Below are 27,743 nucleotides of genomic sequence, written 5' to 3' on the forward strand. Positions count from 1 at the left end.
AGTAGGTCGATCAATACCTCCGATTTTCCGAAAATAAATTGAGACTGTTATTGTTAAACTATTTGCGTGTTAAACTTAACAGGAAAAATGGAGTGTCGAATGTGCCGAGTTATTAAGTTACCAAATGAGTTTGCACCGGAGAATGTTACCGAAGAATGTGAACATCCATCTTTATTCTGTTTAAGGGTAAGTTGAATATTACATTTTTATTAATTAGTTTAATAATGCATGTGACGTGGTCACGTGGTCTAAGGTAAGGGCGTACATGTCTGGGCTTATTTTGAACAGGGTTAATAATCTCGTTTTTATTACGCTACATCCCTTTATAATAACTAGGGCGACATTACGCGCCAGTATAAAGGATATTATATCTTGTGTATGCTACATCCGAAATTACACATCATTGAACTTTCGTTTTCGATTGCTTTGCTTTAATTATAACTATGAATTTATCTTAAATAAATCAAAACTAGTTGTTCCCAATGGGTTCTTAATTGGTTCAAAGCAGGTCCAAGTAAAAGGCCAATGCATCTAGGCTGCCTTACGAGACTTGTATTTTCCATTTTGTTAACCAGGTTTTCCAAGGAAAACACTGGTCATTAGGTTGATAAAATATGTCAGATGTTACGGTTCGTACCGAAACATCACTCTCGAGGGTATCCCGCCCATTGGGAAGTAAGGCAGGGGCGTACCTACCGATACGCCAATACGCACGGTCGTATAAAAAGAAAAGAGTTTCGAAAAAGTAAAATATCACAAATAAAATCAATAATTTGGGCGTAGATTGATTAACATATTCGTAGCTGCTTATTGATTCTATAGGTATGCTTAGGATGTTACCTTATTCGAATATGCGTTAACAATCAAGAAATCAATTATAAGTAAAGGGAGTAAGCACATATGAGCAAATTAAAATAAAACAATTGCTTGTGTATATCAACGGGAAGCCATGTTAGAGAGAATTATTCTATTGTTGTGTTAGTCTCGCATCCGAGAAATCAGTGTTTATAAGGGGGTATGGTTTGAATTATCTTTAAAATTTCAGTTTATACCACCCTATGCGAAAGATGAGACTTTGAAACTCAGAAAACAAAATATTCGGCCTTTCAACAGAAACTTTGTCAACAGAAACTTGGAGTGACGTACACAATGTAAAACAATGATATAAAAAATTTCTTTGGAATTTTCTCTTTTTTTCAGATTGAATTAAGCTTTAAAGAATCAATGTTATAATGCTTATAAACCTCGCCAAAATCAAAATAATGATAAAAAATTGTCCAATATATTGCAATCATTTTTTTAGAAGAATCAAAATCAGTGAAAACTAAACATTTATTTCATGTTTTACATCTAGATCTACATATTTATATGCAAAATTAAGATCTTGTCTGCAACTTGGAGTTTGCGGAGTTAGCTGTATGGAATTTACCTTGTAGCTATAAGTCAGTATATTATTTGTTAATTTAGTAACATTCGTTCATCTTATATTCATTTCAAATTGTGTAGAATAGTTTGGGCCCTATGAATCAGATCTTTGCCAGCATCTATCGTTACAAACCGATTTAACCGTAAAAATGAATACATGTATTTACAAAATATATCACTACAGAAAGATGTTTCTACTGTATTATTTTATTGTGTATAGAAATAAGTTGCATACTTCTGCAAACAATGACATATATATATTCTTTATTATACATAGTCTCATCTATACATATTTAAAACATAGACAAATATACAACGAAAACAATGTATAGCCATATAAGACACATCATGTACGTCCCAATTATTTTATTTTCACCAACTTTAGATAACGAGTTGGCGAGCATCCTTTTATGTGCGTGAGGCATTTAACTTCCTGATGAAATATCTTAAATATTTGGAATGGAAACTGAAAGAGTAGAGTTGAGAATAAAAACTGTTAAAGACAATATTTGCTGTCTTCAACATTGACATAATACGAATTTAAAAATATTTTAAGGGACGTAAATGATCGTGCGATACTACATCTTAGCTGATAAATACGATAACATTTCGTTACACTAAGGCCGTGTCTACATCTATTCAAGTTTCTTACATGTCACATTTAGATAAGCTAAATAAATGGCCCTTTCAATATTTTATCAGGAACAATTTTTACTGGGATGTCTAATTAAGATTAGTGTTGGGTATCGGACTCAAAAATCACTATCGATAATCGGATCACCACAATCGATTGTCTTCCGATAGTATAATCGAGTTTTGCATTTTTTTTGGCCTTTTTTCTTTTAAGGTACCAATCCTTGTATGTATTTTTTTATACAGTAGTGACCATATTTTGAGAATAAATAAGCTCTTGTCTCCTTGATTAAAGTAAGATTAACTCTTTGAATTCAAAACAAACAACACAAATACCTAATACTACTTTGTGACAGGCAAGGATGAATTTGCTTTGATGTTCAGGAAACAAAGTCGTTCAAATTGCCCATTTATCACTATCCATGTTTTTTCTGTATTTCTTTTTTGATAACGCAAACAAAAAAGACTTTAGGATCCTCTGGAATTAAAGAGATTTGGTCGGGAAACTTCTATTTGACCGTGTGTAAAAAAGTTACGCCCTAGGCAATTCAGCGGTGGTAGAACATTAAAATAATCGATTGTTAAAAAGGACTATCGATTGTTGCCGATTTTGGGGTGATCCGATTAGTTATCGATTTTCAGAGACAATCGGGACAACACTAATTAAGATTGTCCAGGATTTATACCTTTGTCTTTGCAATGTTATCATGTTTCTGTAAAATATGTGAATAAAAAAGCGGGAAAATGATGCAATTAGCTAAAAACAATGGAGTAAATGAAATTGAAATGTGTACATTCTTTTAAAATAATGGAAAATGTGAGAAAAATATTTTTTGAGCTGATAAATTGATGCAAGTTCTTTATTTGATGAAAGTTATTCACTAAATGAACAAAATCATTTAAAATCTATTTTGACTACTTGAAAAACTTATTTATTTTTTTTGCTCTTCTGTGTATCAGTTTATTGATATGATCCTCTGACCAAGATATTTTATACATTTATTAAAATTTACAGATCATGAACACTGAATCAGTAACAAAAAAGTCAGAAAATAATAAAAAAACAACACTATCACGCCTTCGGGGCACATGTTTTGTGTCAAACCGGTGTTATCAGTGTCTTGACAGCCAAATCTTGTAGAAAAATAGAACGTGTTTTAACTTTCTTGCAAGGAATTATCTTCTTGGATGTCACATAATTTCTCTTTAAAACTCATTCAAGTAGGGTGTCTACACTATCCAATACAAGAGAATATGATACTTGCATTCAAGACTTGGATAGGTGTAGACGGGCTCTAAAACATTAAAGATTAAAGTCATACAGATCATTTTAAAGCACATTTTCCTTGATTGTATCTCATGTTAAGTTATGATGAAACAAAAGAAGTATAACAAAGAAAAAACTTGTTGAACATTTCTATTACAATAGAGTGACACCTGGCTATGTTTTGTTTTCCTATTAGTAAATAACTTTTGAACTTTTTAAAACATTGTCAATGTTAGACTTCGTGAAATTTCTCTTACTTTAAATGCATGTACTTGATGTTATTTTCATAACTATAGATAAAGACAATAGAAGTACAATTATCTTAGATGTCCCCTAAATCCCTCATTTTAGCACATCTAGCTATAGTTTATATATATCTCTGGCGACCCTTCGGCCAAAAAGACCTGCACTCGGCGTACACTCAAAATAAGCCGAGGTAAGCACCTGTAAAGAGGTTTGCTGTCATATTTATTTTCATATTTAAAATCAGGGATGTAATATTTTCGATCCTAAAAGATCGTTTAACACGACATTATTATTGTGCTTGTGGTATTTTTAATGGAAATGTAGGCCAATTTTGTTTTTAGCTATTTCTATTCGACTAATTCTTATCGGGTGGTTCCGGGATTGCTCATTTGAATATTATTTAATCACCCTTAGGATATGTGGCCTGTTTTTTAAAAGTGTCTTTTGACGGCTTGTCTGCGACATGCAATTTCATTTTATTTAGTTCCACCCATTGTTTTCTCGTTTAGAGCACACGCGTTCTTTACACGGGGACCAATAAATTTCCCCGGGCGCTTTAAGCGACGCGCTCCAGCTGTGCCTTAATCGCCAAATCAATCTCACCGCTGTGTCATAAAAGTCACCGCGGCGCTTGATTTTTCTTATCCCTGTTTACAATTTCGTATAGCACTTGCAGAATCGGCCTCCATGATTAATCAATAAACACAGCGGTCGTCAAACAGCGTGTATGATAACGGATTAACAGGTTGTTTAAAGGGTGCAATTAATGACCAGTCTGTGCGAAAATCCGTCAGTCCTAGGTCATGGCAGAATAAAAATATTTCGTCAGTCCTCATGTAAGGCTGTTTTTTGTTGTTGTTTTTTCTCAATGGGTCAGCATTGTGTTGTTTTCTTAATTTTATGATTATAGTGTAATAAATTGTTAAAATATTACATTATCTTGTATCTTTTTTGTTCATGAAATGTGCATAAAACTTTGCAACAGAATGTTTTTGGTCTTAAGAAATGTAGCACATTCAAGGTAAATATTCTTATTGTTATCATTTTTATTTTTGATTATAATTGTCCTTAAAATATAAACCTGGAAGTGTACTTTCAAATGGTTCATCATTTTACAATAAGAGCTTTGTTGTTATACATGTATGATTTTTGGCCTACTTTCACTTTGGACAGACTTTAGTGAAAACAAACATGGCTGACAAAGCGGAATCACCTTAAGCATAGGCTATAGATAGATATCATGACAACAACAGAAACTTTGATCTGCAGTTTGAACATGAAGTGTAATGTTTTTTATGAATGGTTTTAAAGCAATTCAACAAAAAAATATATATTGATCTCCCTAAAAATTAACAGTAGTTTTTTTTATATATTACCAATGGCAAATAGCTTTCATATCTTTGTCTCGCACGAATATGATATTAGTGAATTTCCTCATACCTACCTAAAATTCAGGTAACAGTCTTCTATTATTTTGATAAATACTGTATCACCATGTAACGCGTGTATAACAAACAAAAAAATCCTGAATTTGATCTTTTTGAAATTCATCCCATTTTTTCATTCCATAGTGTGTTCTACTTTCAGTATTGAAAGAAACCATTTTGACATGAAAAATATGCATGTAATATTACTACATGTATATTATAATACTAGTCCCTCTTGTTACTATTTGTATATTTGTTACAATTATAACAGACTTTGATATTTCTACTGACTACAGTAGTGACACAAACAGAACACAGTACAGTCATGTCACATAACATAAAAATATTTATTTATTTTACTTGAGTCTCGTCCATATTTAACAATTAGAAGAGACATATAAAATTACAATTACAATATGGTCATTCTAAAAAGAATTATCTGAGACTATATGTTTACATATACAGTAAAGTTCCACCAAAAAGACCACACAAAATGATGGCCCCATCAGCGGAAAGGTCCCACCAGCGAGCCACTTCAGCTCCATAACTTAAACTCTGGTTCTTTATATTGCCTAAATTTGCATGATCTTGAAACATTCAAGGTGGTCTTATTAGTTGAACTCCACTGCATATACAATTAATGAACACTATACATGTATATACACTAAGCAGTAAGCAGCATTTGTGGAACACCGAAGTGTTAACCTTATGATGACACTTCGTTGCTCCACCCATACCATGACTGCACATAAACCAGACATCAATATTTTCCATATAGTTAGGCAGTTAAAAATTAATAGGACACAGTTGCTAATCCAAACATAAAATTTATCTAAAAACAAGCTGACATGTAAAACACTTAAATTTCTGTCATAAGTAATGATCAGCCCTCTAAAACCAAACTTCCTTACTTTAATAAGATTAGAAATGAGAACTAGATTAGCAACCATGTCTTATCATGTGATAAAAAAACCCTAACTATTATTAAGAAAATCCTACCCATGTATAAAATCAATTTATTTCGACATTTTACTACTATATATCTGGAGACACCGCAAGTCTGAAGATATATACAAGTATTGTCAAAATCTTATATTTAATATACAATATTTATTTTATAATGTTTAAAATCATCTACTGAGTCTCAAGTGTTGTGATACATATATCTATTTCGAATGTTAAGAATTTGATAACAGGATTTTGCCGCACACTTATCAATATTTGGATTGGAGAGTATTACGTATAACTGTTCATCATCACTTAAGTTTTCAAACCCACTATCTATTTCTATAGCTTTTACAAACAAGTCGTTCCTAATGTCAGAATAAACATTTACAAGTCTTGTTTGTACTCAATGGAATTACTTTCCTTACCAGGTAGGCATCAGTGAAAGCATTTTTATATTAAAAATTTTTCCCCTCTTTTTAATTATGGACAGTGCATAAGATAAGTATAATTATGCAAAAAGTGGTTTACAAAACATTCGGAAAAAATCTACAATAGTACCTAATCTGAATATAACATGACCTGTGCGCAGGAATAATTTGGCAAGGTATCTGTAATGAGCACATTTTTTTGCGCGGAGCTTCTCAATTGCTGCATTGCAGCAACATTTGTACTTGTAGGTAATAGTAGTACTGTCGATTCAAATATGATCGAGAATGGGAAATCCTAAATATAAAATTACAAAGGGGTGGCACCGTGGCAGGAAAAAGTCAAATACGAAAACGAACAACAAGGAAAACAATTGAAGCAAATATAACATGGCCTGTTAGAATAGTGGTTTGTGTGCTTGTTTCGCATGCGGAAGGTCGTATGATCAAATCCCATTGGGGTAATACTTTTTTCCAGTGATCATACCTTTATATGGTATTTTTTTAATGTTATTCATTATTTACTTGTTTATGTTTTATATAAATTGTCCGAGAGTGCTAAATAGCGTATATAATAAGTTACAATTCAATTCAAATTTGTTAGCAATTCAAACAATGTGGTCATTTTCTGTGACACTCTCACTCGTGCTAGCGCTGTCAGTCGTACCGGAGTACCCCCCCCCCCCCTCGCTGGCAGTATCGGTACCTTCATCTGATGAGTCAACTATAAAATATATTCTGTCAATCTCCTTATCGACAGCATTATCTAATTCATAGCACCTGCTCATGTTTGACACATGATTTCCAGCCAACAGCGGTAATATTCCCGATGGCATCATCCACAACAGCCTGCAAATCTTTAAACTTAAAGGATAGAATCCTTGCAGCAACCTTCCCTTGGCCCATATCAGTTCGATTGGGTTGAGGTTAGCATGGTAAGGTGGAAGCCTAACACACTCGTGCCCGTGTTGCCATAGGATCAAATCCGTACGATAAATCGGTTCTACTGGCTTGTGTTTTTGACATGGTCAAACAATTCAACCCTGAGCATGTTTTGGCTGAATTGTTTGTTAAGGCGCTGTAACCATGACGTCATCACAATTTTCGTACTGAATTTCGTCTGACATTTGTCATTGCAAATGGTATAATAAGGTGCGTTGTCTATCACCACGACACTATGTTATGGAAGATTCAGAATAAGCTTCTCATTGAGCCACTTGGTGAAAATCTCCCCATTCATTTCCCCCATGGTAGTCACCTTTTGATGTATTTACTTTGAAAATGAGCTTGGCTGCGGAAACGAACCCAGAGACAGACCCAGCGTGAACGACAATCAACCGCTCTCCTTTGCTAAATGACACGTTCACAATTATTTCGTCCGACTGCCAGCATTTCGTCGTAGAGTGTGACGTATTTACGAAGGTCTTGTCCACATACACGATCGGTCTACCATCATCTCGGAGTTTCTTTATCTGGCGAAGGAAACGAAACCTGGAAACCAGCACGTCTTGTCTTGCCATGAGCAGCCTCCTATTGTTTTCACAACGCTTCAACTTGAATCCCTGAATTTCTTATTACACCTCGCAAATGAGCATCTCCAGCATCATATCCCATCTTCTCTTGAAGCTCAGCTAGCATTATTTTCGTCGTTGGAAACCGGTGTTTGACGGTAATAATTTCGTTTACTTTACGTCTAACAACACATAGGTCAAAGTCATCCAAAAATCCTCTCTTCGCCAGGAGTTGCTTTCGCACGATGCGGTAGAAACTCCTGTCCCGGTGTTGTTGGAGGCCCTTTTTACCGCCGTCTCTTCCAATGCCATCGACAGATTTTGCACCTTTTCCTCATACTCGCATACCTGAGTAATAAATATCACAAAAATATTTTCATGAACATCAAAGAATAGCAAAATGTAAAAAGGGACAATTTGACAGAGAGACTATATACATGTAACGAATAGTAAGATGGAACCTTCAAAACTCGTTCAATAACCGCTTTTGCGTGTTCGCAATAAAATAGATGATTTTCGTTGCTAGCCATTATGCCATGTGTAGCACAAAACCTCAATTGAATTGTAACAAACATTAGGTGTGTAATTTATATGCATGACCAAGGCACGAAATACCCGTGCATTGAAAAAAATAGATCAATTAAAAAAATGGAACTACTGGGATTAGCAGCTGCACCAGTATGATTGAGAAACCAACGCGCTAACACAATACACTACAGCGTCTCAATACAAAGACTGTGCTCAATAAGTATTATCATTCTATACATGCAAACTTGACTTACCTTTTTTGAAGTGCATTGGTCTATGTTATATTGACATATAGGCAGCTCTTTACTTGTAAACAAACGGGCTCCATTTTGTTGACCTAGTTTCTATTTAAGTAACGGGCGGCCATCTTTGTTACTATTTATAGTAACGTAATGTATTATTCCTCAATGCTGGGGTCTGATTACAAGTGCATCAAACGTGCATCAAACGTGAACATATAGTCACAGTGTCTTGCGTGTGTTGATTTAGGGACGGAAATACAACAATGGCCCATTCAACTGTCAAAATTTATCGCTTTAAAGTCGCCGTGTCTTTATTATGAATAGGAAGAAAGACGCCCTATTGTGTGGGTGTGTTTACACCAACCAGAGTTATACAAATGGAATTAGGTTTCTTTTTATTTGATTTATTAACTCTTCAAAAGGAACACTATAAAGGCTCAGTTGGATAAATTTTGACATTATGTATCTAGAAAAAAACGCCTTTTTGTCTTTTGTGTAACACTTTACGATATCAGTTTTCAAGATATTTGTTTCTATTGATAGATTAGTTAAAGTCCTTTAAAATAAACCCTATAGGTATTCGATTTTTTTAGCAATTCTCGATTAATGGCCATGTAGCGATTTTTAAACCACTTTTACAAAGTACATACAAAATATGTATTGTCATTGCGAGAAGTAAAGATCGGTAAGTGATCATTAAAATTTAAAAGTCGATCTATTTATATATTAATTCATTCAAATGTTAAACGCAGGGTACTTAAAAGGTGATATTATTTATAAGATATAAATGTTCAAAAGAGATAAAAAGAAAAAAGTGTAAGTGATTGTATTTTGGGTTTAACAAACTCATAGCATTTGTCAAAACCTTTCGTAGGATACCAAACGACGAGGTAATGCCTAAAAATAAAGGAGCTAGACCGCTTTTTACGCATGAGAGATTTCACTTCTGGTTAGACAGTTCGAGCTTGTAGCATTTGTCAAGACCTTTTGTTTGATATGCAACAGTCCTATGTTATGTCCAGTAACGGAATGTTAAATGTATTTATACGCATGAGTGATGTTGTCTGCAATATTCAAATACTCCTATCTCAGAAACGGTAAAAGATTGATCCATATAATGATACATTTTCTGTAACTACTCGCAGGTTTTATATATAAGTACTTATAAAAAATGTTTTAAAAATCGCTGAAAGGTCATAACACTAGAATAGCTGAAAATCGAATCAAGAACCTAAGGTTTTTTAAGCATTATAGTTCTATCAAATAATATGAAAATTTCAAAATGTATATCGTAAAGTATTGTACAACAGACGAAAAACGCATTTTTCTGCTATTTTTGCTCGGTTTTAGTTACCATTGCTGATATAATTTTGCACATTCACGATGATCAGTTAAAAAACATGTTGACATTTTTCTTCCAAAATGAGTTTAAACTAGTGCAATGTACCAGTTTTAAACTGACACTTTAATAGCTTATTGCTAACCGCATTTTCTTTAGACGAATAAACTTTGACAGTTGAATGAAGCATTGTCCGTATATCCGTCCCTAAATAAACATACACGAGACGTCCTTAAATAAATATACGCCAGACCGAGTGGCTACTTTAAAGGGATTAACTTTGACAGTTGATTGGACCATTGTCGCACATCCGTCCCTTAATCAACACACTGTGACTATATGTTCACGTTTGACGCACTCCTGATCAGACCCGAGCAATTAGGGATAATGCACCGATGATTTATGTAATTTGGTTTCGGCCCGCCTAGGAGTAAACGAGGTTATATTTTTTATTAAATGTATAAATATTATTTATTTTGAACATATTTAAAAACATAAGCTTTTTGGAATATTTTGTTTTTAATTCTTGTTTATTTGCTTTTAGTAATTAAGATGTGAAGCACGTATTTATTTATAGACATCTAATTTAGTAAGGCTATAGTTATAATGATGCTTTACCTTTAACCGCCTCCGTGGTCGAGGGGTTAGAGTCGATGACTTCTAATCCAGTTACCTCTCTGGCGTGGGTTCGATCCCCGGGAGATGCTTTGGTAGTTTAGCACGGAGGAAGGTAGTCTAGTACTGGTATAACTCTCCAGGAACGATGGTTAGGAAACTACCAAACTACCCGCCTATATGACTAAAATACTGTTGGGAAAAGGCGTAAAATGTAACAAACAAACAAACAAAACAAACTCTCCGTCTAGGGCCGAGGACCTAACCTACAAAGATTCAAGCCCTAAATTGGGTATACGAGTCAGCTAGAGATTAAGAATAGAACGAGGATGTCATTCGTTGAAATTATTGTTAAAAATGGCTGCTGCGCACATATTCAAATTTAGAGTCTAATATGGCCGCCGGAAGTGAGTCATATCTAAAATGGCCGCTCCGCATGTTCACTTCCAACATATCTTATATGCAAATGAGTTACTATAAATAGTAACAAATATAGCCGCCCGTTACTAACAGAAGAGACTATGTCAACAAAGCGACGCCCGTTTGTTTACAAGTGAAGTTCTGCCTATAATACTGGTAATATGCAAGAAAAAGAATCAAACATTGGCTGCCGGTAGACGGAATATCTAGCTCTAGGGTTACTGTTTAGCTGATAGTAGATATATATTCCGGTCTGTACCGGCAGCCTGTGTGAGATTCTTATAATCTATCTCCAGTCATAACATCATTTGATTACGTCACATGGTCAACAGCAAAACAAAGACAGAAGGGATTTTGTCACAATTCACATGATCTCCAAAAAGTATGTATAGTCACTCATGTGAAGTTTCATTGAAATTCCACCAGAAGCTTGACCTGTAAAAGCCAAACAAGATTTTTCTATTGATAGCTCTGACGGGCATTTTGTGCAGCTAAGCGGGACATGCCGTGATATGCACAACTAGGGATGGTACCGAAATCCTGTGAATTGTAGTGGAAATCCCGCCAGCAGTTCGACCTCTGATAGCCAGACAGGATTTTCAATTTTTAGCTATGGGAGCCATTTTGTGCAGCAAAGCAGAACATGACAGCGATATGCACAGCTAGGGATGGTACTGATCACTCCTGTAAGGTTTGGTTGAAATCTCAACAGTAGTTTGACCTGTGACAGCCAAAAAATATATTTTCTATTTTTAGCTCTGTCGGGTATTTTGTCCACTGTACAGCTAAGCAGAACATGCCGGTAATGTACACAACAAGGAATGGTTCTGATCTGTCCTTTAAAGTTTGGTTGAAATCTCACCAGGAGTTTGACGTGTGAAAGCGGAAAAAGATTTTTTTTTCATTTTTAGCTCTGTTTGCCATTTTGTGCCGCGAAGCGGAACGTGCTGGCAATGTGCACAACCAAGGTTTCATACTGATCGCTCCTGTAAAATTTGGTAAAATCACATCAGTAGTTTGGCCTGTGAAAGCCAGACAAGATTTTTTCTATTTTTTAGCTCTGTCGACCATTTTGTTTACAAAATGGCTGCCAGAGCTAAAAATAGAAAAATATTGCCCGACCTTCACAGGTCAAACTACTGGTGGTATTTCAACCAAACTTTCTAGGAGTGATCAGTACCATCCCTTGTTGTGCACGTCACCAGCACGTTCCGCTTTCCTGCACAAAATGGCCACCAGAGCTAAAAGTAGAAAAATCTTGTCCGGCCTTCACAGGTCAAAATACTGGTGGGTTTTAATCAAGCTTTACATGAGTGATCAGTACCATCCTTAGTTGCGCACATCGCCAGGATGTTTCGCTTTGCTGCACAAAATAGTCGACAGAACTAAAAATAGACAAGAACCGGTTGAACCGGGTGATGCTCCCCGAACAGGTTTTGGACACAGGAAAGTATAACTCTTGTAGTGTTATGTCACAGACAAAGTTACAAAGTTCAAAGTGTAAAATGAACAAAGGGTAATAACTCCAAAATTAAGCAAGGCAGAGTTAAAGTTCTTATGCTCTGCACTTTTTTCAAATGAGTTCAATGTTCCTACACAGTTTCATGTTAATGCCTCTTATGGTTTTACAGTTTTGTCAGGGACAAAGTTAAACAAAAGGCGGAAAGTTCAAAATAAGGCATGACAGGGTTATAATCCTTTTGCACTGCACTTCTACCCAATGAGGTATATCTACCTACAAAGTTTCATGTTGATATCTCTAATAGTGTAAGAGATATGCCCCGGACAAAGTTTAAAGTGTAAAATTGAACAAAGGACAATAATTACAAAATTAGACAAGACAGGGTTATGGTTCTTTCGCACTGCACTTCTATTCAATGAGATCTATCTAACAAGAAAATTTCATGTTGATACCTCTTGTTGTTTCAAAGTTATGTTCCGGACAAGAATAGCGGGCGGACGGACGGAAGTTCTAAGAGTGATCAGTACCAAACCCTGCTGTTCACACCGCCTGCACGTTCCGCTTCGCTGCACAAAATGGCCGACAGCGCTAAAAATAGAAAAATCTTGTCTGGCTTTCAGAGGTCAAACTACTGGTGTGATTTCAACCAAACTTTACAGGAGTGATCAGAACCATCCCTAGCAGTGCACATTACGGCATGTCCTGCTTAGCTGCACAGTGCACAAAATGCCCGACAGAGCTAAAATAGAAAAATCTTGTCCGGCTGTCATAGGTCAAACTACTGATGGGATTTCAGCCAAACTTTACAGGAGTGATCAGTATCATCCCTAGTTGTCCAAATCGCCGCCATGTTCTGCTTTGCTGCACAAAATGGCCCCCATAGATAAAAAAACAGAAAAATCCTGTCTGGCTATCACAGGTCAAACTGCTGGCGCGATTTCCACCACAATTTTACAGGAGTTCAGTGCCATCCCTGGTTGTGCATATCACTGCATGTTCCACGTGCACTTTGCTGCACAAAATGGTCGTCAGAACTATGTTCGTGAAGTTAGCCAGACAGCAGGAGCAGCCGGAACTCATTTCCGTCTACTCTCGCTACTCCAGCTAGTCGGAATCCGGTTCCGGCTATACAGGCTGGCCAGATATGATACGGTAAAACCTGTGCAAAAGACCATTGGCTTATATCATAATGTAGTGTTAAATTACTTATCAAAACGATCTCTGGCTATTCCGGCCAGCCAGAAATATAGAAATCAAGGCTACATAGATGAAAAAAATCCGAATGCAGGTTGAAGAATATATATGTAGTGCATTGTTTGTCCGGTTGTCCGCGGGTATAGGTGTGTCCGTCTGGTATTTTGCGGACGTTGAGCCAAAAAATGTACTATACAGCTCATATCTGGCCAATTCCGGCTGGCCCTTGTGAGGACCTGACTCAATTACGCAAAACCCCATATGGTGCTAGCACAAATATTCAGAAATTAAATCCTGGATTTTTTTCATCTTAGATAGCCTTTATTTTGGTTATTCTTGCCTGCCGGAATGACCAGATTTCGAGGTCATAAGTAATTTCAAACTACATTATGGAATTAACAAATGGTCTTTTGCACAGGCTTTACTATATCTTCTATGGCTAGCCGATTCAGGCGGATTCCGGCTAGCCGGGGTAGTCGGGACAGCCGGACGAGACAAAAGTTCCGGCTGTTTCGGCTACTCCGGCTGCCTGGCTAACTTCACGAACTTGTCAGAGCTATAAATAGGAAAATCTTGTCCGGCTTTCACAGGTCAAACTTCTGGTGAGATTTCAATGAAACTTCACATGAGTGGCAATACATACTTTTTGGACACATATGTTTTTGTGACAAAAACCCTTCTTGTTTTGTTTTGCTCTTAACCATGTGACGTCATCAAATGACATAATGACTGAAGATAGATTATAAGAATCTTACACTGGCTGCCGGTACAGACCGGAATATCAAGGGTAACTGTTTACGGCGGTAACGAGGCTCTGCCGATGAGCACGAAATAATCGTGCTAAACTATGACACAACTAATTTAACCGTATATCTATAACTCTTAAACTGCAATAAAAACATTTATCTTCTAATTCGCTTCACTTAAATCACCTAATAATCAAGAGTTATAAGACCTTTAGTCTGTGGGACAGTGTAAGGAGCAACACTAAGATAGGAAGATGGTCTTCGCATTGTTTCAATATCGAGAAAAAAACAAAGAAGGAGATATTGCCCAACTGCCACTCCCTTATAAGGAAATTGGAAGCTTTTTTCTTGTCTAGACCTTACTTCCGTTACTTACAGTTCATGTAAAAAGGACTTGTGAAAAGTAAATAAGCTTAAATCTCTATTTAATGCACTGTAATTAAAAAAAACTTAAGATTAGAATCGGAGAGAAATAATGTCATTATTGTCTTCGACAACCAAAATTCTTTCTTTAAACGGCATTACCGGATATCTTTAATACAATTGCATAGGCACAAAAACATAATACTAACAAATTTCAACTTCCATTATTTGCTATAACATACTATTGTAAATATTTTGATAATTTAATGGTGTTTTGGCTATTAATTAATTGCACTTAAACATGAAAGCATACAATTATTAACATACTTCAGTCAGTATGCTGCGAGGCGGCGACGCAACACTTCTCCAACGCGGACGCGGGACGTAGAAGGAAACAAAGTATCAAGATCAGCCACCTTCCATAAGTGTCCTGACATGATTTTTTGTACGAAAGAAAACATAAGAAACTAATCCATTAATTTTAAAATTGAACTTAATTTAGATGCCTAAAATGTACATTCACTAAATGTATGCCCTCCATATGTCAGTTTATTGTAAAATGATAAAGTCTTATAACATAAAAATAGAAGTTATGTATATATCTCTTTCTGTATTTTAGCTTTGTTAATAAACCAAAATAAACTGGAAATCAAAATGACAAACCCTTCAAACTATGATATTTCTTAGAACTAAAAGAAAAGACAAAACTTTCTTCACAAACAAACAATACATAACACAGGAATCCTCGAGTCCTCGTAATCCTTGATTTCGTTAATAAGCCCTCGGCTGTACATCTTGACCCTCGATCAACAGTTAATACTGTATTTATTCTAATCAAACAACTTACAATTTCCAATGCTAAGCTTGGATCCATTACACTTGTTTCTAAAACTCTTAATGAGTCCTGCCAAAACATCTTGACTCTTGGTCAAAGTTAATCTGCATCAAATTCAAATCATTCTAATCAACCAACTCACAATTTCAAGTACTAAGTTTGCGTCTGTCATAAAAACATCTGTATCTAAAACTTTTAATAAGCCCTCGGCTATATATCTGGACCCTTTGTCAAAGATAATTCTGCATGAAATTCTAATCAAATAACTGACAATTTCAAATGCTAAGCTTGCGTCTGCCATACAAAACCATCTGTATCTAAAACTTTTAACAAGCCCCCAGCTATACAACTGGACCCTTAGTCAAATATAATTCTGCATTAAATTCTAATCAAATAACCTACGATTTCCAATGCTTAGCTTGGGTCCGTTATACCAAAGAATCTGCATCTAAAACATTTAATAAGCCCTCGACTATACATTTTGACCTTTGGTCAAAGATAATTCTGCATTAAACTCACCAAGCTTGTGTCTGTCATATACTAGAACTTTTAATAAGCCATCGGCTACACATCTGGACCATTGGTCAAAGATAATTCTGCATTTAATTCTAATCAAACAACTCACAATTTCCAATGCTAAGCCTGCGTCTGTTGTACCAAAACATCTCAAACTTTTTTTAAAAAATCACAGAAATAACAAATATTTAAATTTAAAAATGGTGTTTTATTAATTCATAAAGACAATTAAGACCTTACTTGGTGAAAACTTATAATAATCAAAATTAAAGTTTTGTAAAGTGTAGTAACAAATCTCAACGTTGGACTTTGCTCGTAAAAGTCTCGGACAGAAAAGATTATACTAAAAGTCTCAATTCCACGAAATTTTCGAAGCCCTCGACGTTACATTTAGACCCTCACTCTGGTTAATTATGCACAAAATAATTTAATCGAATCACACACATTTTTCCAATGCTATATTTGACTTTCGGTTCTTATCGACAATTATCCATAATCATCTCCTGTATGTTTTGTGATTGATATCGCGTCCGTTTAACTCACAACGAGTGAAAAATGTCCATTGGTAAAAATGTTGTGAGTAACTTCCGTTCCTCGTTGTGAGCACCCATCTATGACGTGTGACACGAATAACAAGGTGAGTTTTTTTCATAATTTTTGAAGATTACAGACATCTATGTGAAAATATCGGAATGCAGTTAGCTAGCGATGTGTTTTCCGTGTATGCACATGTAAAGATATTGCCTGTTGGTGGACAATTTGATGGAAATACCGTGCGACGCAGTCACTCTGGGTACCTGGAAAACTGGAGATAACTTCTCTCCGGACCAAATTTAACATTGAAAACGGCGATTCTGGTGAAGTTTTGTGCATTCTAACCTAAAGCAGATGCTCACAAGTCTTCAGCGTAAATTATTTCCTGAAAGTCTTCATAGAAACGAAGATATACCCTTTTTTGCTTTAATCCTCGTTGTGAGCACCATAACCTCGTTGTGAGCAAGACAAGCGCAGTGCGTGTCTTGTTTTAATATGTAATTCAGATGGTGAAAATATAATTTTCAATCTACCAAAGCAATTAAAACGTGTTTGCACATCGGCATTTCTTTGCAATAGTTCTTTATCTACATAACTTGGTCAGTCTATCAACATGAATGAAGCTCAGGATAAATACATGCATGTTTATATCACACACACGAAGAATATGCAAATAAATAAATAATTTACATCCCCTTACTAGTTCACCACCATTTGCACAAACAGCAAAACATTTGCAAAATCGTAGGTATATGAAGTTTTTTTTGTTTATCATTATCTATTACGCTAAGACAGTAATACATGTGTAGTTTTAAAAGATAAACACACTAAATAAGTAATCCTCCGCAAAAAACGATAGTCGCATAATTACAGATTCAAATAGTTCTCAGCGTCTGTTTGCTCTGTATCTAGAGCATTTTTCATGATTTTAGTTGCACTGTCTTTCCGGAAGCTCATGACAGTCTGTGTTTGACATTTAGAAAGCATTTTCATCATGAAATACAGAAATAGTGGCATTTTTAGAAATCTTCTTGACTTATTAGGTGTTACACCACTAGTACAATTTTGGGTTAGCTGATTTTACAGTGTGTTTGGCTGAAAAGAAAGTTTTTGCAAGAGACATGACCCCAACTTTTCTTTTGATTTTTGTGTTCAAATATGAACCAAATCCGTTTACTAATAAGGAAGTTATGGTCAATGTTAAAGTTTTGGACGGACTGACGGACGGACAGTTCTAAACTTATATGTCTTCCTTCGGGGTATGCACAACGTCTTGCAAAGAAATGCTGCTGTGCAAAAACGTTTTAATTGCTTTGGTAGATTGAAACTTATATTTTCACCATCTGAATTACATATTAATACCAGACAGGCACTGCACTTGTCTTGCTCACAACGAGGTTATGGTGCTCACAACGAGGATTAAAGCAAAAAAGATATATCTTCGTTTCTATGAAGACTTTCAGGTAATAATTTACGCTGAAGACTTGTGGGCATCTGTTTTAAGTAAGAATGCAAAAAAACTTCACCAGAATCGACGTTTTCAATGTTAAATTTGGTCCGGAGAGAAGTTGTCTCCAGTTTTCCAGCTACCCCGAGTGACTGCGTCGCACGGTATTTCCATCAAATTGTCCACCAACAGGCAATATCTTTACATGTGCATACACGGAAAACACATCGCTAGCTAACTGCATTCCGATATTTTTACATAAATGTCTGAAATCTTCAAAAATTATGAAAAACTCAAATTGTTTACCGTGTCACACGTCATAGATGGGTGCTCACAACGAGGAACGGAAGTTGCTCACAACATTTTTACCGATGGACATTTTTCACTCGTTGTGAGTTAAACGGACGTGGATATTGATACTGTGTGTGTACAACACTTGCAAAAAATTATATATGTATATAATTATGCAAATATAACAATTTTCAAATATCGAACAATATGTAAAATGTGTACTGCAAATATTTGTGCACATTATATTTAATCGATAAATTATATGCATTCATTTCTCATTGGAAAATTTGACTTAGAATTTACAGAAAATAAATTTCTAATTACCTCCCTTTATTTACATGAAATGTTACATTCGGTTATATCTTTATAAATAATGCTTATTGGAACTTACAATATTGACAAATCTTAATTTGAGCATCATTATAATGCAAAAAATGTGTTCAGGATCTGTGTATCGAAAATATTTCAACTACATTATTTAGATGTTAACAAAACAGACTGTGTATAAGGGGCCTCCGTGGCCGAGTGGTTAAAGTCACTGACTTGAGATCACAGGTCCCTCACCGCTGTAGGTTCGACCCTCTTACAGGTCGAAATCTTTCATGTGAGGAAGCCATCCAGCTTGCTTACGGAAGGTCGGTGGTTCCCTCGTGCCTGAAATAATGCCCGGAGGGGCACCTTGGGTCTTCCTCTACCAATAAAGCTGGAAACAAATCGACGAAAAATCTCGGCGGGACGCTCAAGGATGGCCCAACTTGAGTGCACGGTCGCCCACATGGGCTTTCCGGCGGCGACCTTTAATAAACGCATCAAAAAAATAGAACATGTATTATTCAACATCCAAAGAAAATTAGTCTTTATCAGTTAATTAAATTATGTCTTTAAAATATGGTAGACGATCAGAATCAATTTAGAATTCCCACTGATAACTTAACTAAGACCGAAATATTCTACCCGTTCTTAATGTTCATACTTTTTTGATGGATGTCCTTATCCAAAATTTGACGGTGTGCAGATGTATGTCCAAATCAGACATTTCAGAATACTTGTGTCTAAAAACTACTCTACACTGTAACTTTTATTTATATATATTATAAAAACGGAATTTCATTCATAACGAACAACTACCATCTAGCATTAAAATAAAAGAAAATGCACTTAAGTTTTAAAAATGTGTACGTAAAAAACGTGAACATGCCGGAAATCTTGCGCTTTATAAAAGCATTGCTCATAAAGTCATGGACAAAATAAATTGGACGTAGAGTAAGTGTAACAAAAGTATCATAAGTATTGTCTGCCATTAATGATACACAATTCTTAGATTTTTTTTCACAGCCCAGTTCAGGGAAAAGGTGTCATCACCCAACGTACATGGTACCATTACGGAAGAATTGAAAGGATATATCAAGTGATTGTTATTATGTGTGCAAACATGTCTTTGTAAAAGAGCCAAAAAGTGTTTTTACGAAACAACAAAACATTCTTAGAAACTTCAGTCAGCCAACTTACTCAAGTAACACGAGTATAAATAATAATCATTGAAAGACCAATTAATTATCATTGAAAAATCATTTAAATATTAGTTATTGTTGATGCTTTAAAAGCATTTCACTCTTCACAGTCAGTCTGAACATTAGTTACAGTGGTTAAATCTTCGCCAACTAACTCAAATGGAACGAACATCTTTGACAAAATGAGAGTCGCATCATATTGTATGTAAGCTGCACATGCATTTGACTATCATCAAAATCCATAGTTATTGAGCAAACATCAGCAGATAAGAATAAGTCGAACTAAACATGCTTTCTCTTAATACCAAAACATGTACATAATCATAATCGAATTCCGAAATGCCATGTTTATAAGGCCAAAAATGAAATTATGCTGTAAAATTAGGGTTGGGTAGGTAGGAAATTTACGTGTGTGTGTGCGTGTGCGTGTGCATAATGGTGGTGGTAGTTATCACTCCGGATTACGACAGTTAGCCACATATTGAATTCACCAGAGCACAGTTCAACCACCACATCGTTCATGGGCTGTCTGTGCAGCAGTTTACTAGTACTACTTGCCTTCACTTTCGCAAGGAACTGAACTTCTGTACATGCCAGAGCAGAGTTACAGTGCGAATGACCGTTTAAAGGATTGCATGATCAATCACAACGAAAGTGACCTGCGCCGTCCGGGAATTGAACCAGGGTCGCCCGATTCACAGTTTAACGGCTAACCGGATAGCTATATGTGCACTACATGTATACTCTTAATATTCAATACTGTTTAATATCTTTTTTTATCAAATTTATGTCTTATTATATCTTCTTTTGTGAAAGATGATAAATCAGAATTTGAACATTTTTGAGAACGGATACATGTAGTCGAATTAGAAAGCTACTAATCATGTATGTTTGAACAGTGACTTGCCCGCTAACCTGATAAGTTGTTTTTCTTTTACAATTCTGTAGTTGATGTAGAAAAGCAAATTGTTCATCATACTTCTACAAAAACCAACACATGTTCATTAATATAATATTGTATATAATATAATAATGTTAAATAAAATTATTTCTTAAAAGATTAATAATATCTGTCATATGGTGCGGTTCGGACCGGAATATCCGTCCCGAGGGGACCCGCCCATTAGGCGGTAACGAGGCTTGCCGAGTTACCGCCCATAGGCGGGTTCCCGAGGGACGGATATTCCGATCCGAACCGCAATCATATGCCAGATATTTTTTCTTGCATATTCTGCCATATTAATTCATATTTAAAATGGTTTACCTCAATATGATATATGTTCATGGAAATTAAAGTCATTTCATCCATAACTATTTTCTTACAATAGCGTATGAACTTATAACTTTAATAACAACGGCGAAATGACGCGAAATGATGCACATAATTCCCTTCTAAAACGACGACATTTTAACGCGGTTCATTCATAAAGCGCGGTAAAATGACGTTGTGTTTGGCACGCGACTCATCTGGCACCCCCATGCCAGATGAAATACCGGCATGGGTAAAACTCACGGAAACGCCATTCTGCTATGCAAGAAAAAAGTTTCTCTTCCATCCTTAAAATCTTGCCAATTATTTACCACGTGCAGAGGTACGAAAACCACAATATATCCTGTACAGTACAATGCGAAGTCTTCGAGTGGCGTATCTATCCGCCTGTCAATTACATACACACACTGCACGAAATAATCGTGCTAAACTATGAAACAACTAATTTAACTGTACATCTATAACTCTTAAACTGCAACAAGTTTGCTTCTTTAAAAAGAAGCATGCGAGAGGTCTTTTTGCTGCTGTGGTTCGAAAATATTTGGGGATATTTTTTTTATAAATAACAACTATTTAACAAAATAGAATTTATTAAATATATTGAATATAGTATCATAATCGAAGTTTGTTTTACACTTCATTTTTTTTTAATGTTTTGATAGATTATGTGCCGGAGAAATGGACTTTTTTCTTGGCGCATAAAAGGATACCTGTTCTACAAAGGGAACTTGTATCATAGTTTGGGGACCTTTCTGTTGAAAATGTGTCAGAGTTAAATCATATACATGTACATATACATGCACAGGGAGTTTACTGGAGTGCAGGTATCAGTTACCGACACTCCAGAGCATACCCATTGATTGGCTCATTTTTGCTGGGATTTACTTATTGTTACGGCAGAGAAAGGGAAAGCGACAGAGATATCATATTCTTATGCTCGTTCATTGGTTTCTTTTTTCTGGGGTATATTGTGACAACAGGGAACGTGTTTTATGTTTAAATATGATACAAAAGAGAAAGAGCATCAAAACACTCGGCAATCTGATTAATACTGGGGGGCTACGCCCCTCATACAAATCAGATAGCCTCATGTTTCGATGCTCTTTCTATTACAATAATTTAAAACAAATTATACATTAATATATATGTTAAAAGTATTATCAAAATAAAAGTTTCTTGTAAAATTCAATAAGCAACTTTTCGGTTGATGTTTCGGTAATTTCTTCTACATTTTCCAAAAACGGGCAGAAAGTATTTAATCAAACAATTTTAAGTCCAGGATTTACATAGAATATGTTTATGTCATTTGACTGAAATGAATAGTATATAAAGCTGCATGCCTCCAATCACAATATTCGATGAAAATCAAACTTGAGTAAAATTTGTGACATTTGCGCAAAAATCTCCGTTGCGTTATTTAGTCATACCAGTTCAAAAGTTTCGGTACACGGTTCACTGGGTCATATAATAATGGATGGTGATTCTGTAGCTATAATGTTCACTGTTACTATGTATTGGAACACGAAATAGTAAAACACTTTTCAGAAAACAATACGGTAATCGACCTATACTGCAGTACAGTTTAAAATATTAATACGGTATGAAACATCCGTTTAGCGACATGCTGGCGGCATCCATTTTTGCGTATCTGATTGTAGATCTAGTGAACCAATTTCATTTAAAGCGTAAAATCATGAGAAGTAGTCTACAAAACTTGTTTTGCGCATGCTCCGCCTCAAAATACGACTTAACTTAAACGAAAATTAACATCGAAGTGAATAAATCGGTACAAGGAAAAATCGAAAAATATCATTTACGTTACTTAACACTACGAGCAATGGTTCATTCCGTTTTTAATCATTTATGAAATCGATAGTTGTTTTCTGAATAGCGTTTTACTATTGTATGTTCCGAAAATTAGTAACAGTGAACATTATAACACTATCACCATGCACTATTATATGACCGAGTGAACGGTGTACCGAAAATTGCTGCTACTTTCACTTTTGAACTGGTATGACTAAATTACGCAACGTAGATTTTGTGGCTTTGTTTGTTTGTTTGTTTGTTTGTTTGTTTTGGGTTTTACGTCACATCGACACAGTATAGGTCATATCGCGACGTTCCAGCTTTACTGGTGGAGGAAGACTTCAGGTGCCCTTCCGTGCATTATTTCAGGCACAAACAGACACCTGAGTAGAACCACCGACGTTCCGTAAGCTAGCAGGATAGCTTCCTCACATGAAAGAATCTAAAGTCCCTGTCGTGATTCGAACCCACAGCGGTGAGGGGCAAGTGGTTTGAAGTCAACGCCCTTAACCACTCGGCCACGGACGCCCAAGATTTTGTGGCGAAAATGGCACAACTTTTTCTCAAGTTTGATTTTCTTGGGGTTGGAGGCATGCAGCAGTATTTATTGTTTATTACAATCAAATGATATATAACATTAGTATTGTAAATCTGGGACTTAAAATTGTTTGATTAACATACTTTATGCCCGTTTTGGAAAATCTCTGGTGCCTTTTATATCTCACAATATTTTCGGGAAAAAAACAGATCTTAAACAGCTGCAAAAAAGACCCCTCGCATGCTTCTTTATAAAGAAGCTAACTGGTCATTTTTATTTCTGTTTTTAATTGTCTTTAAAACATAGACCTGGAAGAGTACTTTAAAATGGCTCATCACTTTACATTGTGAACTTTGTTGTTATATGAATTTTGGCCTACTTTCACTTATTTGGACAGACTTGGTGAAAACAAACATGGCTGACAAAACAGAATCACCTTAACACTTATAGCCTGTTCGATTGATCCTTTAGAAGAGCTTCCGTTATAGGTAGAGGTCTGTTCGATTGCGCGATGGCAAGAAGTGTTGGGTAAAGATATGTCATAAAACACAATAATATATATATATATATTTTCTAGATGTTTCTACAGCTTTTCAATAAACATACGAAATTAAATATGACAGATCGCCTTTGTTCGATTGGGTCCTCTTCTAAGCTGTTCTAGTTATTAAATTCTCTTCTCGAATCTGACATTTAAAATTAAGACGATTGAAACGAACTTCCGACTAATTTAAAGTTGCAACATTCTCCGTGGAATTAGTGTACAGTATCTACTAAATCTTTGTTTTATTCAAATAAAATTCCATTTTGATTAAAATCAAATAATGTAAGTAATATTGTTTAAATATAAGATGACAATTAATGGGGGGAAAACATTGCGGGAATAAAACTATTTAGGACGAATAAAATTTTCTGTTTGTGGTGAGCATGGTTATATAGAGTAGCTTATCCTATGAATGTTAACAAGTTTGACTTCGGCCGAGTATCTTTTTAAAGATACTTCTTGTTTTTAATTTAACTTGTATGTTATTCTTTTTGAAAGCCACAATTCAATTTGGATTGGTTTTGAGGCCAATAAAGTTAGGAATCTAAGTGAGATTTTTAAAAGATTTAATTTGATAAATAGAAAGCGTCTTGGGATTGCTTTAGGGTTCCTTTAGGTTTCATGTTTTTATCATTTACACTGTACAAAGTTACATTGTAGGTTGCATTTAACAACAAAACTTTTCTACAATGGTGATAATTGAAAACCTGGTTTCGTGGCATTGTTTCTTGTTACTCATTTTATCTTTATCTTTTTCAGTGTACTGTAAAAACAGTGAAGGAAACATCAACATGCCCGTATCAAGGATGCGGTCAAAAAGTACAATTAACCGACAAAAAGATAAGATGGTTTCAGGCAATATTAGATGACATGTTCAAGGAGTATGATGCTGGTGATCATGAAGATTTTGATAGCCAGAGTGTTCCGAACTCATTACTTGCTGGAGGTATTATAACAATCAGTGTTCTGACCGGAGAAAGTATGGCTGTACCTTATGATCCGAACCTACAGGTTCTGCAACTGAAAATGCAGATAAGCGAGACAATGGACCACCCTGTCGATAAGCAAAAACTTCTATACATGGATAAAGAATTAGCAGTAAGATTTCTTTAATTGAAATATTAAATATTCTTACATATTATGGTTGATGGAGCTAGTTTCTGATAAAACATATAGATTTTAGTGCAGTTTGGACTTAAAAAGATCCATTTTAGTATTAAGTTTAAAAATTATGCCGAAATTTTTCAGGTTTAACAAGGATAAACACAAAACGCTCGCGTGTATGATTTTTGACAGGAAATAGAACCTCAATCGCAACTTTTCGGCCCTTTCCGTCAGTCTTCGGATAAGGACTATTATAGATAATAGGCGAGGATGTTCCGATTGAATAGAACCTTCCTTCAGTAAACATGCATTCTTCAAAATTTTATGTTTACACACATTTTAATGGTTATGTAGTGTCCATACTTAATTTTTATATGCCCGAAAGAATTTCGGACATATTATGTTATACCCCCTGGCGTCCGTCCGTCTGTCCGTCCGTCTGTCCGTCCGTCCGTCCGTCTGTCCGTCCGTCCGTTAGCAATTTGGTTTCCGGAGAATAACTGAAGTTCCATTTGGCCCACAATATTCAAACTTCGTAGGATGATTGTCCATATTGGGTAGAAGAGCCCTATTGATTTTGGGGTCATAAGGTCAAAGGTCAAGGTCACTATGACCTTAAAACTGAAAACGTTAGCAATTTGGTTTCCGGAGCATAACTTAAGTTCCATTTGGCCCACAATATTCAAACTTCATAGGATGATTGTCCATATTGGGTAGAAGACCCCTATTGATTTTGGGGTCATAAGGTCAAAGGTCAAGGTCACTATGACCTTAAAACTGAAAACAGTTTTTGGAGCATAACTTAAGTTCCATTTGGCCCACAGTGTTCAAACTTCATAGGATGATTGTCCATATTTGGTAGAAGACCCCTATTGATTTTGGGGTCACAAGGTCAAAGGTCAAGGTCACTATGACCTTAAAACTGAAAACAGTTTCCGGAGCATAACTTAAGTTCCATTTGTCCTACAGTGTTCAAACTTCATAGGATGATTGTCCATATTTGGTAGAAGACCCCTTTAGATTTTGGGGTCACAGGTCAAAGGTCAAGGTCACTATGACCTTAAAACTGAAAACAGTTTCCGGAGCATAACTTAAGTTCCAATTGGCCCACAGTGTTCAAACTTCATAGGATGATTGACGATATTGGGTAGAAGACCCCTATTGATTTTGGGGTCACAAGGTCAAAGGTCACTATTACCTTAGAACTGAAAACAGTTTCCGGAGCATAACTTAAGTTCTATTTGGCCCACAGTGTTCAAACTTCATAGGATGATTGTCCATATTGGGTAGAAGACCCCTATTGATTTTGGGGTCACAAGGTCAAAGGTCAAGGTCACTATTACTATGAAATTGATAACAGTTTCTTGAGCATAACTTTGATCCATTTAGCCCACAATATTCAAAAACATCATAGTACGATGATTGTCCATATTGGATAAAAGACCCCTAAGATGATTTTGGGGTCACAAGGTCAAAGGTCAAGGTCACTTTTACCTTAGAATTGAAAACAGTTTCTGGGACATAACTTAAAGTTCCATTTGGACCACAATATTGAAACTTCAAAGGAGGATTGTTATTTGAAGGAGGTAATACTTTATTTTAGTCCCATGTCTTACAAATGCTTCATCTTTACTAAAAAAAAAACACTTTCGGGCATATAATGCTCCGCCTAGCGGTGCTCTTGTTTATATTTCACACCGAGTTCTGGAGAGGGCAATAATTCGTTTATTTGTTTATTTTTTTTATTAATCTATTAATTTTGTACCGGTATTTCAGAGTTACAAGAAGGACGGAATGCCAGCAAGATTACTAGATTATAGTGTGAAGCCGAATGCCACACTTTGTTTAGTTATCGTACTATTTTCTGTCCCAGATAACTTTGACAATGTCGTGTTTGATTTGTTTTGGGGCTACCCGTTAGGTAGGCGGGATTATTTAGATGCGTCATGTCTCATGTTCAAGGGGACCCACTGCCAGTCAATTTGTGACTACTCGAAAAGTAATCCAGTAAAAGCAATAAGGCACTCTGGAGATGTAATGGATGATGTAAAAGAAATTGGACATCATACGATTAATGTCAGTTTAAAAAGTCTACCAACTGATATAACACATTTGTTTTTCACTCTTAGTGCTTGGAGTTCGCCAAATATATCGCGATATCCAAACCCAAGCTTGAAGTTCCATGAGATGTCTAATCCTACGAAAGATTTATGTAAAACCACATTCCATCATGCAGGAGCGTCTCAAGCCGTTGTCATGTGTTCTGTGTCACGTGGTTCTCATGGCCGATGGGAAATATTTGAATCCGGAAAACTATCGGCTGGTAATGCAAGAGACTATAAACCTTTACAGACAACCATTCAGTCATTGATTACACAAGGATTTTGAAAGGAATATATGTTCATCTGATTTTCAAAAATCAGACCGGGTGTGAGAAGTAAACCATTGAGTACTTGACATTTATAGATATATATGTAGATGGCTGTCTTCTGTTGTACATGAATATATTTATAATGTGATGTTTTGAATATATAAACCATATGCAATAATTAA

At 35.7% G+C, this 27,743-nt stretch overlaps 1 protein-coding gene and 1 long non-coding RNA gene across 2 annotated transcripts; both read left to right on the forward strand.

Moving 5' to 3' along the window:
• LOC132748655 (uncharacterized) lies at positions 1-27,743 on the forward strand. The gene is made up of 3 exons (XM_060738266.1): positions 1-186; positions 24,846-25,184; positions 26,967-27,743. The coding sequence occupies exons 1-3, from the start codon at positions 88-90 to the stop codon at positions 27,576-27,578; spliced, it is 1,050 nt and encodes a 349-aa protein (XP_060594249.1). The 5' UTR covers positions 1-87; the 3' UTR covers positions 27,579-27,743.
• On the forward strand, positions 25,561-26,813 carry LOC132748648 (uncharacterized). The gene is made up of 2 exons (XR_009628302.1): positions 25,561-26,509; positions 26,661-26,813. It is a non-coding gene; the product is annotated as an uncharacterized LOC132748648 (long non-coding RNA).

The sequence above is a fragment of the Ruditapes philippinarum genome, unplaced genomic scaffold (genome assembly GCF_026571515.1).
Source record: "Ruditapes philippinarum isolate M1 unplaced genomic scaffold, ASM2657151v2 ctg130_1_1_1_1, whole genome shotgun sequence".
Lineage (NCBI taxonomy): Eukaryota > Metazoa > Mollusca > Bivalvia > Venerida > Veneridae > Ruditapes > Ruditapes philippinarum.

Excerpts from the sequence above, each read along its gene's own strand:
- LOC132748655 (XM_060738266.1), top strand. The coding sequence starts at position 88 with ATGGAGTGTCGAATGTGCCGAGTTATTAAGTTACCAAATGAGTTTGCA. Across the intron at positions 187-24,845 it reads CATCTTTATTCTGTTTAAGG|TGTACTGTAAAAACAGTGAA; the intron begins GTAAGTTGAATA and ends TATCTTTTTCAG. Across the intron at positions 25,185-26,966 it reads ACATGGATAAAGAATTAGCA|AGTTACAAGAAGGACGGAAT; the intron begins GTAAGATTTCTT and ends CCGGTATTTCAG.